Source organism: Oryzias melastigma, linkage group LG7 (genome assembly GCF_002922805.2).
Source record: "Oryzias melastigma strain HK-1 linkage group LG7, ASM292280v2, whole genome shotgun sequence".
NCBI classification, from domain to species: Eukaryota; Metazoa; Chordata; class Actinopteri; order Beloniformes; family Adrianichthyidae; genus Oryzias; species Oryzias melastigma.
In genome coordinates, this window is record NC_050518.1 from 11,020,083 (window position 1) to 11,031,114 (window position 11,032).

Sequence of the window (11,032 nt, forward strand, 5' to 3'; positions counted from 1 at the left end):
GTGTTTGTTTTCTGCTATATTTGAAAATAATAATGACAGTAAGCGATGATCAGGTGCTTGTGTTATAGTTATTCCCCCATTTTATTTAAAATCTGATGAAATTTATTTTTTTTATTTAAAATGTATTGTCCTAATTGAGAATGAAGAAGTTGCTGGAGCCAATCCCATACGTTTTTGGGCAAAGTCAGAGTTGACTCCTCAGCCCATCACAAAGCCTACTTTATACAGTATCTGACTTTGCTTTAAAGAAATCAATTTATGAAAAATATTTATGTTGTTTTAAATGCATAAATATCATTTTTACATTGTTGGTTAAAAAAAAAATGTTGTCCTCTACTGTGGGCTTTGTTTTTTCATTTCCAGCTTTTATTATCTTCATGGGTATACAGTTTGGACATGAAAACAACCTGCTTTTTTAACTGTCTGTGGATAAATGGCTCCAGACAGTTGATCAGTCCCAGGTTTAAAGTTGAAAAAGGAGAACCCGATCCATTCAGCTTTTAGCAGGGACTTGTCAGCCAGTTGAACTGTATCTGGGGCAGTCTAAAGGTGCTGATATGGATCAGCTGATGCAGTGCAATCAATTGAAAGGTCTTAAACTGCAATATGAGCTACTTCTGCTTTAAGTAAAGCCATCTGATGGCCTGTTCACACAACAAACGCAGCAGCTTTAGATTGAGTCTGTGACAAGATCTGTCAAAGTGCTTAACATTTTGTTGCAGGTTTAAAACATTATTGAGAACAGAAACTGCAGCTTTTTTGTTGCTGTTCCAAGTTTTTTTTGTTGTAGAAATAATGTGTGGGATGAAGGAGAAGGAACTGAGTCTGTGTGTTGATGGAAATCACCCCAGTTTATTGAGAAATCTTTGTTAAAATAAAATCACGTTCTATTTGGAAAAATAAGCATGGGAAACTTTATTTCTTAATATTTCTATTAAAAAAAATAATTGTTTCAAAGCTGATTTTTGTAAATTATACATTTTACTGTTTATAATGTGTCAAAAACAAATATATTTTAGTTTTTAAGAACAGCAAAGAGGCCTTGTGTTTGTGTGTTCATATGCGGTGTGTAGTTGACAAAGCACAGGATGTGTGGTTCAGGGGCAGGAAGAGGAGCAGGAGTTTGAAACCAAGTAAGGCTCCTCGCCTTAGATTCTTTAAGCTGTTGCTAATTTAACCTTGATAGCAAGATGTTGAAATACATCAAAGCTTACTGTCTTGTCAAAGGTCAGGCTATATATTGGATCAAGCCAGACCAAATGTTACTTTAAGGATAATTTCTAAAGATTAAAAAATGATACCAACCTCCTTGCAAAGACACGTGTGTCATTCTTTGGTTGATTGTGAAAAACGCTTTATCTCAAATCAAATGATTGTTTCAGAGGTTGAGAGCCAATTCAGTTTTTGTTACCTGCATGTCTTCGCACACCTGCGTAACCAGGTTACTTTTGGTTTTCTAAAATAACCTGGTTTCCTTAACCAGAACAGGGGATCAGGGAAACCAGATTAGAAAGCAGCTTATTCCATTTGCATGAATGTATAAATGCACTCATTAACAAAAAAGTGTTCTTAACTGGTGTCAAATGAGTGTTTTACTCATTTAAATCAGAATAGCTTACAAAACTTTGCATATTTCAAACACTAAATGATCAACTACTTTCTAAAAAAAACGACAACTCTCCTTATGTTTTTTTAACTTGTTGTCTGGCTCAACAGTTGACATCCGGGAGATCAAGGAGATCCGTTCGGGTCAGAAGTCCCGGGACTTTGAACGCTACACTGAAGACCCATCAATACGGGTGGACCAAGCTCACTGCTTTGTCATTCTGTATGGCACGGAGTTTCGCCTCAAATCGCTCAGCCTCGCAGGTATGCTCCACATGCCACCAACCCAAGAGACTATTGTCTTGAATATGAGCAATAAACGTCATAGCTTGTTTGAAGAGCTCAAAACATTGAACTCTCAACAGCAACATCTAATGAGGAGATGACCATGTGGGTGAAGGGCTTGAACTGGCTTTTGGCTGACACACTGAAGTCCCCAACACCACTTCAAATAGAGAGGTATAACCATTCAAACTGTAAAATAAACCTTTTTCTTTTAATGTTTTAACTCAAATTTTCATCTTTCAGGTGGTTACGCAAACAGTTCTATGCAGTCGATCGCAATAGGGAAGACAGGTGAGCAGTATTTCATGCTCTTCTCTTTTCATCGTAAGAAACTATTGTCATTTGAAGTGCAGTCAAGAACAAGTGCTGCGCCCAATTATTAGGTGTGACAAAGCTCTGCTGAGGTGTAGGAAAGGAACTGACCTCTCAGCCACACGCCAGCTGCTCTTCCTGCAGCAGGAAACAGACTGCAAGAGAATGGAGGAGATGTGCAGAGATGTTTGTCTTTTACATCCCTGCTTTTGTTATGCTGTTGGGGTGTTGTCATCTTTGGCCAGAATTTCCAATAAGGAAGTAGAAGTGAAGGCAGAAAGAGCTTTTCACCCAAAACGTTTTCATTTTGACCTCGGAGCTTACTAGAACTGATTCAGTTGGAGTGAATTTTTCTTCATACCTTTTTATGCGTTTAGGATATCCTGTAAAGATCTGAAGAACATGCTGAGCCAGGTCAACTACAGGGTGCCCAACATGAGGTTCCTCCGGGAGAAGTTTCCGGTAACCATCTCCGACCAATCATATAGCCTCTTTCTACTTGCCTTCTTCCCGTTTCACTATTAGAAGCTTCATATCCAACAGCATTCGGTGTCTTGTTTTGCAGGACTTGGAGTTGAGGAATGGAGAAGTGTCCTTCAGCCAATTTGAGCAGCTGTACCGCAATCTGATGTTTGATGCTCAGAAAAATGTAAGTGTAGTTGTGTGCTGTTTTTATTTTTTTTTATTTTCTATTCCACGCCACCCCCTCCGAGTCCCTCATATGCCCCATTTTATCACCCATATGCGTGGTCTCAAATAGCTGTGAGATCAATAGGAGAAAATTAAAACCCACCAACCCCTTTAGCAGTGGCCATTAGGACACTCACACACTCACTACTACACCCTGATCATCAGATGATGGAGCAGACAGCCAGGCTCAAGTTAGATGAAAAGGATGACCTCAGAGCCCTCAGTCCACAGGAAGTCTATCCATCCTCACTAATCACACTGTAACTACATCACTTTTGATTCAATTATTAACATTTTCCCTTTCTAAATAACATTTCAGATGGAGATTCCACTTCTACAAAGGTTGGTCAAAACTACACATTAATAGTTTCTGAAAATGTCGTGAAGTTTATCTGACGAGGTAACGTGTGTCTCCACCAGCTTCATCGAAAGACCGGACAGGAGGGTCTCACTGGAGGACTTCAAGAGCTTCTTGATCGATTCCCAAAACGTAGTTATTGAACATGTAGATTGCTTCCTGTTTAATGCACAGTCCTTTAAACCAGGCTGTATTTTTTGTTATAGGAATTGTGGGCCGCAGACAACAACAAGGTTCAGGAGTTTATGTTTGACTATCTGAAACAGCCCCTGAGAGAAGTGGAGCAGCCTTATTTCCAACAAGATGAGGTACTTCAAACCTAATTTTTATTCTGTTTTTTGGCAAATATTTTTTCTGTAATTACCTTAAAACTGGAAACATATAAACATGCTTTAGTCAGCGATGTTTTCCACCCTCTGCTGTCGATGTGGGTAGCAGATGCACTGATACTGGTATTGATATGGCCTAAAAAAAAAGCGTCTTTCACATAGTGCAGGTATTTACTCTCATGGTGCATGGCAGCTCTGCAGACAGCAAAGGAGGGCCTTTGTGGTCACCAGAAGGTTGATGCTGAAATGAAGCAGATGCTTGTACCACTCTCGCTGCCAGGTCACTGTACCTGTTGGTGATCTGCATTATATAAGGGCTGATTAGGCAAAATCCGCTCTAACTTTGAAAATTTAAGTAAAACAGAAGAAGCTAACTATGCACGTATATGTAGTGTAAAGTAAAAGAATAAAACAATATTTACTGTGCTTATCAGTAGAAATGCAAAAATCTGATTTTACTTTGAAGCTGGCGATGTAAAAAAGTACAGAAAACTCGACATTCAAGAAACTTCAGCAAATAAAATCAAACAAATTGATTCATTGTTTTGTGTTACTCATTAAAGTGTTTACTTGCCCTTGAGTCTAATGACTCTTTTTCAACTGTTAATATAAGCCTTACAGTTTGACCACTTGTTACTTTGACTTGTGACAAGTTTGAAGTTTTTTTTCTTCTTTCAATTAAGTCACAGCTATTTTTATTTATTTATTTGTTGCTGTAGTGTTGAAGGGGGAATTACAAGATTCTTTCTAAAGTTATTTTTGTTGGACAACACAAGTTTAAATTTTTGAAAAGTTGATTTATCCTCCGATGTGATGTTTTAGTGAGTTCATTCTTGTTCAAATGTCTCATTCTTCCTGATCAAACACAAAGGAAGACGGTAGTCTGCGTGCCGTGCTGTTCTCACAGTTGGGTTAGTAGTTTGTGGGTTAAGTGGTGGCGTGCAAAGCTAAGAGGTGGAGTTCTGGAAACTCATAAGTTATTTTGTAGTTCTTAGCTTCATTGAAGCATGTAATAAAGCAAGAAAGAAGCTGCACACACTCCTTTTTTCTTTTTGAGAAATGCTAAAACGAGCTGTGCAAGCTTCTTCTTTGAAAGAAGGAGTGTCCAGTCATGTCAGTACTGTTGTGGTTGTTTTCTGCATCAACTGGGCCGCAAATGGGTTTCTTTTTGTCAGACACAGACCCGATTCTTACCTGTGTGATTTATAAAAAAGATTAAGTAAGCAAATACATATTTAAAGTTCAGGCTAAAAACTCCCGAAATAAAAATAACCCTAGGTGGGTTGTTTTTAAACCAACTCAGAGGTTTAATAAAAGGAATTACTTTTTACTTTCCGAAAATGAACTTAAAAAAAAAAAGCATACGTTTCGTGGAAAGCTCCAAAAATATATATCTCCACATGAATTACCCAAGAATTGGGTTGAAGAAAATAACCCGAGTATTTTAGGAGTGTTTAACTCAACTTTCCAAGTCTGTTTTGAGATACATCTGTGAAAGCTAATTAAAACCAGTGATATTTATGCTTTCAGAATTATTCGTTTTTGAATGAGTAATGGTGAGACTGAATAAAAAGAAGTGGGAGTCACTAGAACTGCATTTTTGTCAGATTAGAAGTGCTTTGATGAAAGGTTCTGACAACTCCTGTATGGACAGGAGGAACATCTGTGATGTAACCTTCACAAAGTTCTGCAAATTCTCGCGTGCGCACTCACAAATGTAAGGATTTGTCATTTTGTGCATGAATAGATTTTAACATGTCTGTTGACAGTGGAAATATTCCTTATAGTCTTTTATGCAACCTCACTGAACAAGCTCAGTGGAATGTTTTAAGATGACTTCAGGAGTGCAGGAGTTCATGTTGACATAATTTTCTTAAGACAGGAACCTTACACTTTTTTTTTTTTGAGTGCACTCCTGAACACCTGCTCATACATGTGACGGTTTTTGGTGTTTCACATCATGATGACGACTTTAAACAACAACGTAGGTAGCATATTTAGAAGCAGTTTTATTTTGAATTTTATTTGAACAAACTGCATCAAATAAAATGCTGCAAATTTGTCAAAGGGATGACAGAGGACATGTATAAAGAAAATTAAGCCTAAAATAGTATTTATTTATTCAAATCTTTACAAATCAGGAGCAGATTAAAAAATACAGTTTGAAAAAGAGCTTATTTGTCGCGCTGTCTGCTACGCTTTAACAGGGGCGGGGTTGCTCCGCACCGACGGTCCTGCCTACACCTGAGAGGCAAATTTCTGAGGAACTACTGCCGCTCTCGAAAACGACAGGTTATTTTGTGTTTGACTGAAACTACATAATCAAAAAACTCAAAAGTCGTTTTTTGGAAGCACAGATGTCTGGCAGGTGGACTCTGCTCAAGGCATATTCAGCCTGTGTATGCATACTGTTGAGAAGTCCAATCCATTACATTTTTGAAGTTCCACTGTAGTCTTCTGTTTCTGTGTCTTTCACTTCATTCCTGTATTCTTATGAAATTATAACTCAAACCCTCTCCTCTCTTTTATGCAGTTCCTCACGTACCTTTTCTCCAAAGAAAATTCCATTTGGGATTCCTCCCTAGACCTAGTCTGTCCGGAGAACATGAACAACCCTCTGTCCCAGTACTGGATCTCCTCTTCGCACAACACGTAAGGATGGCAGAACCACCAACACCAGGAGTGTCGAACTCAATCGCACAGGCGTCCAAAATCCAAAAACATACCTTAGGTCGCGGGCCGAAAAGGATAAACATTTATTTAACACACTAAAACAAAATTTTTTAAATTTAAAAACTGTAACTTTTTAATATATTTATGACCTAGATATTTAGCATTGCGTGTGACTATGCTAGTGTGAATGCTGTAAGCTGAATGTGGCCGCTGAAGATGCTGAAATTGATGACTAAAAACACTGAAGCTAATAGCTGAAAACGCTGAAGTTGATGGCTGAAATCACTGAAGCTAATAGTTGAAAACGCTGAAGGTGATAGCCAGCTAAAATGTTAGCTAAATGCCAAATTAGCCTAAAAAAACAAACAAAAAAAACTAGGCTAGCCAAAAAGCTAGCATGTAGATTAAAAAATAGCTAAACTTCAAAATAGCCTAAAAAATTAAAAAAAAAACCCTTAATATTAGCCATAACAGCTAGCACGTAACTGAAATATTAGTTAAACTCCAAAATAGCCTAAAAAAATCTTAGTAAATGCCCAAATAGTCCAAAAAGCTAGCAGAATGTCAATTTTTAAACCGCTAAAACTGTAACTTTTTAACATAATTATAATTAATAAAAATGCAGAAATATTATTCTAGAATAAATCAACTTGAAACTTAAATATCTTTCACCGTTTTACTCTCCATAAAAATATGTTTTGTCAAAATTATACAAGTTAGAAATAAGTGCTAGATAACATCGGACCGTTAATAACAATAACATAAAATGATCTGGAGGGCTGGATATAATTACCCAGAGGGCTGGATCTGGCGTCCGGGCCTTGACTTTGACACATGATCTACACCCACATTCCCCTCTGATAGTCATAATCAGAAAATGCTTAAAAAATCTGGATTATTTTGTTGTTGTTGTTGAATTTCCTCTATAACAATGCTTTTGAATGTGCCTCAAACACAAGAAAAATGTTTTATTTAGCAATCATGTTCCCAAAGTTTGTACTTGGCGGGAAAATATTGTTTCCTCTCATTGTGAAGTGTGTGAAAGGCGGTTTGGAATGGCAACCTTTTGTCCTGGAGAAGAAGCATTACTCTAAAACGGCAAGGCAAACATTTTCCCATTTGCCTGCTTGATCTGTCTGACAGTAACAACTGTTGAGAGGGAGACGGCACTTTTAGCGCTGCAGTGTTGTGCGTTTGTGGTGCCTGACACACAGGTTTCTTTAAGACTGACTTCAGGGCCTCAGAATTCTTGCAGTAAATAAATTCCGTGTGATTATTTTTAGCTACCTGACGGGAGACCAGTTTTCAAGTGAGTCATCGTTGGAAGCGTACGCTCGCTGTCTGAGAATGGGCTGCCGCTGTATTGAACGTGGGTAAACGCACAACCCCACACATGCACGATTTTTACCCCCACAATGATTTAAATTCTTCACACTTTCATCCATTATGTGTTTGACTGCTAAATGATGATGCTTACTTGATTTCCACAAAAAGTAGTAGAACTGGTTTGTTCTGAATAAAACAGACTTTGCTCAATCTTGAGAAGTTCTCAAACATGATGTCATAAATGTGAACGCCATTCCTTCTGTGCCTGCTTGACCTCTGATCGAATTCTGATGGTTGTTTACAGTGGACTGCTGGGATGGTCCAGACACAATGCCAGTCATCTACCACGGACACACCCTCACAACAAAAATAAAGTTCATCGATGTCCTGATGACAATCAAAGAGCACGCCTTTGTCACGTCAGAGTGAGTTGCAGTGACTCCAAACCCTCCCTGTTTCTTTTTTTAAGCCTTCCATCATGACGAGGAATTTCGTAGGTGACGAAGATGAAGGGACATTTTTCACATGCCAGGGTGATGTTGTAATTTAGTTCCAAAGATTACATCGCTAAGGTGTCCATGTGTTCTTTAAAAGAACTAAAATGACCTAAATAATTGTTAGCTTCCACAGCTGCCAAAAAGGGTCTAGCTTACCAAAGAAAAAGTATTTCTCGGATATTCTGTCATATGTTAGTAAACTGGTCTTACCAGCCAGCTAACTAGCTAAAATGCTGAAGTGTTTGTGAATGGGGAAATGCACGTAGAACTAGAAACTGCTTAAAGGAAAAAACTTTTGTAGTGGTTTAAAGCAGGATGTTGAAATTCTTGTGGGAAATATTATATTGAGTACCACAAGTCCTTTTATCTTTTTCTAATTATGCTTTTACATAATATAAGCTAACATTAGCAGCACAAAAATAACAACGAGCAGTATTTGATCAATCACGCCATATAGTTATGAGTCAAAGACCAGCTCGGTCGAGCACATGAGAGTTAAAGGTTCATCATTTCTCGCACATCTAACCGTGAGCGGGCCAGGGTGCGCCTAAGGGAGCGGAGTGGAGAAGAGACGCCCATTTCAGTACCTGTGTCATTAGTCTGAGCTTTTTCTAGCATCTGGTTTTCTAATCCAACATATTTGCATTAAGAAATACTCAGAAATGTAGTTTTAATCAAATTATTTTATACAAATAGTACAACATGACATGTTAAAAACACAAAGATGATTTTTGATTGGAGTGGGTCTTTAAATAAATAATACACTTTACTACATACAAACACACTCCTCTTTATCCAGGTATCCCATCATCCTCTCCATTGAGGACCACTGTAATATAGTGCAGCAGAGAAACATGGCAACTCAGTTCAAGAAGGTGTTTGGGGACATGCTGCTGACCAAGGCTGTGGACATGGCAGCAGATAACCTGCCCTCACCCAACCAGCTCAAGAGAAAGATCATCATCAAGGTGAGGAATCCGAGTTATGTTTTTTCTTCTCGAAGTAACAGTGCAACACTCGGTACTGGATTTGCCTGACTGTATTTCTGCTGTTTCTTGCTCGTCTTCCTCAGCATAAGAAGCTTGCTGAGGGCAGTGCCTATGAGGAGGTGTCCACCTCCACCCCCTACTCAGAGAATGATATCAGCAACTCCATTAAAAACGGCCTCCTGTACCTGGAGGATCCTGTTAACCATGTAAGCATGCTCGCTTTGTGTCAAAGGAAACATTTTTTTTCACTTATCATTTTTGCTTTTAGAACATTTCCCTGAAGTCTATGTATGGCATTAAAATACCTTCTTTTTCTTCTTTGTCCCTGCAGGAGTGGTATCCTCACTTCTTTGTCCTGACCAATAGTAAGATCTACTACTCAGAAGAGACCTCCAGTAACCAGGGTAACGATGAAGAGGAGGAACACAGAGAGGTTAGTTGTCACCAATAAAAAATGAGGGCTTAAAATTAGACTTTTTTTTTTTGGGTGAAAAAATAAAGATATTAGAAGCATCCCAGTTTACAGTGTGAGGTTCTCCTTCATCTGATGTAGGTGACCATCCTCTCCCTCCCTTTTAATTTCACAGGTATCTTCTAGTATGGACCAGCATGTGACCGAGAAGTGGTTCCATGGAAAGCTCGGTGCTGGACGAGATGGGCGGCAGATAGCCGAGAGGCTGCTGACTGAGTACTGCCTCGAGACTGGAGCTCCTGACGGTACTTTCCTGGTCCGGGAGAGTGAAACTTTTGTCGGAGACTACACACTCTCTTTCTGGTTGGTACTCAGTTTTTACTTTTTTAAAGCAACATAATTAATGACACATCTTATAACATAGGTTTGGTAAATGGTAAATGGCGTATACTTGTATAGCGGTTTCTACCCTCCTTCGAGGGCCGAAAGCGCTTCACAGTCAGACACATTCACCCATTCACACACACATTCACACACTGGTGGTGGCTCCGCTGCCGAACACTGGCGCCAACTTCTCACCAGAGGCAATTCGGGGTTAGGTGTCTTGCCCAAGGACACTTCGACACATGGGCGGGCAAGGCGGGAATCGAAAAAGTGGGGCTGGGTTGTTCAAATCCATCTGAATCGATCCAGAAAAGGAAAGATATAGTGCTAAAGTCTGCTAGCTTGATGCTAACGTATAATGGGATTTCCCACAGGCTAATGCTAACACTCGGTTGACATAAGCATACGTTGCTGACAAAATGAACATTTTTAGAAACTCACAGGCATGAATTTTCCAAACTCTTTTAAGTAAATATTGTTTTTAAGTAACCATTTGTGGTCTAAAAAATTGTTTTTTACTCATACTTTCTTCTTCTTCAGGAACTAGATGTAATGCTATAGTGCAATCGCCACCTAGTGGCCAAATGCCCTCCAGAAGAAGCAGAACAATTGTTGGAGCTTCTCTGTTTGAGAAGCTATGTAACACTGTATGCTACTAACAATCTCATTATTATTTCACTAATCAATTTAACAGTATGTGAACTGTATTAGATTCGTATTATGCTCTTGAAACCCTATATATAGATTATTAATGTATTTCTAAACAAATGTGTCTAAATGTGTAAACCATGTAAACTCAAAATTGAACTGAATCCTATTGAAATGAGAGGATCTAAAGAATAAAATAAAATTTCAAATCAAATCGATCCAGGCTGTGGTGAATCAAATCAATTCTGGAAATTATTGGCGATATCCAGTCCTATTAAAAAGCAGATATTTGTACGTAGTGAATACTTATCCCATGATTGTATCCATGTAAACAGGTAAAAAGTAAAAGGAGGAAACCCCTTACAGATTAATGCTGTCTTTATGATAGTAACTGTTGCCAGAACTCTTAAATGCTGATTAACTTTGCTTTAATACTGCATTCTTGTACGCTTAAACCTACACATATTTTGTATTTAAAAAAAAAAGGGAAAAAAAGATGATGGTTTTCATTTAGGAGAGTGAAC

At 38.4% G+C, this 11,032-nt stretch overlaps 1 protein-coding gene across 3 annotated transcripts in view; it reads left to right on the forward strand.

Annotated features, from left to right (window-relative positions):
- Nucleotides 1–11,032, forward strand: part of plcg1 (phospholipase C, gamma 1) — a 29,187-nt gene that overhangs the window by 7,167 nt on the left and 10,988 nt on the right. For all 3 annotated transcript variants that reach the window (XM_024292332.2, XM_024292334.2, XM_024292333.2), the window contains exons 3-17: nucleotides 1,717–1,869; nucleotides 1,971–2,064; nucleotides 2,134–2,181; nucleotides 2,580–2,664; nucleotides 2,768–2,851; nucleotides 3,212–3,234; nucleotides 3,313–3,382; nucleotides 3,457–3,558; nucleotides 6,113–6,231; nucleotides 7,536–7,621; nucleotides 7,883–8,003; nucleotides 8,875–9,043; nucleotides 9,148–9,270; nucleotides 9,396–9,497; nucleotides 9,652–9,839. In XM_024292332.2, the coding sequence (XP_024148100.1) occupies nucleotides 1,717–1,869; nucleotides 1,971–2,064; nucleotides 2,134–2,181; nucleotides 2,580–2,664; nucleotides 2,768–2,851; nucleotides 3,212–3,234; nucleotides 3,313–3,382; nucleotides 3,457–3,558; nucleotides 6,113–6,231; nucleotides 7,536–7,621; nucleotides 7,883–8,003; nucleotides 8,875–9,043; nucleotides 9,148–9,270; nucleotides 9,396–9,497; nucleotides 9,652–9,839 (1,567 nt within the window). The remainder of the gene's footprint in view (nucleotides 1–1,716; nucleotides 1,870–1,970; nucleotides 2,065–2,133; nucleotides 2,182–2,579; nucleotides 2,665–2,767; nucleotides 2,852–3,211; nucleotides 3,235–3,312; nucleotides 3,383–3,456; nucleotides 3,559–6,112; nucleotides 6,232–7,535; nucleotides 7,622–7,882; nucleotides 8,004–8,874; nucleotides 9,044–9,147; nucleotides 9,271–9,395; nucleotides 9,498–9,651; nucleotides 9,840–11,032) is intronic.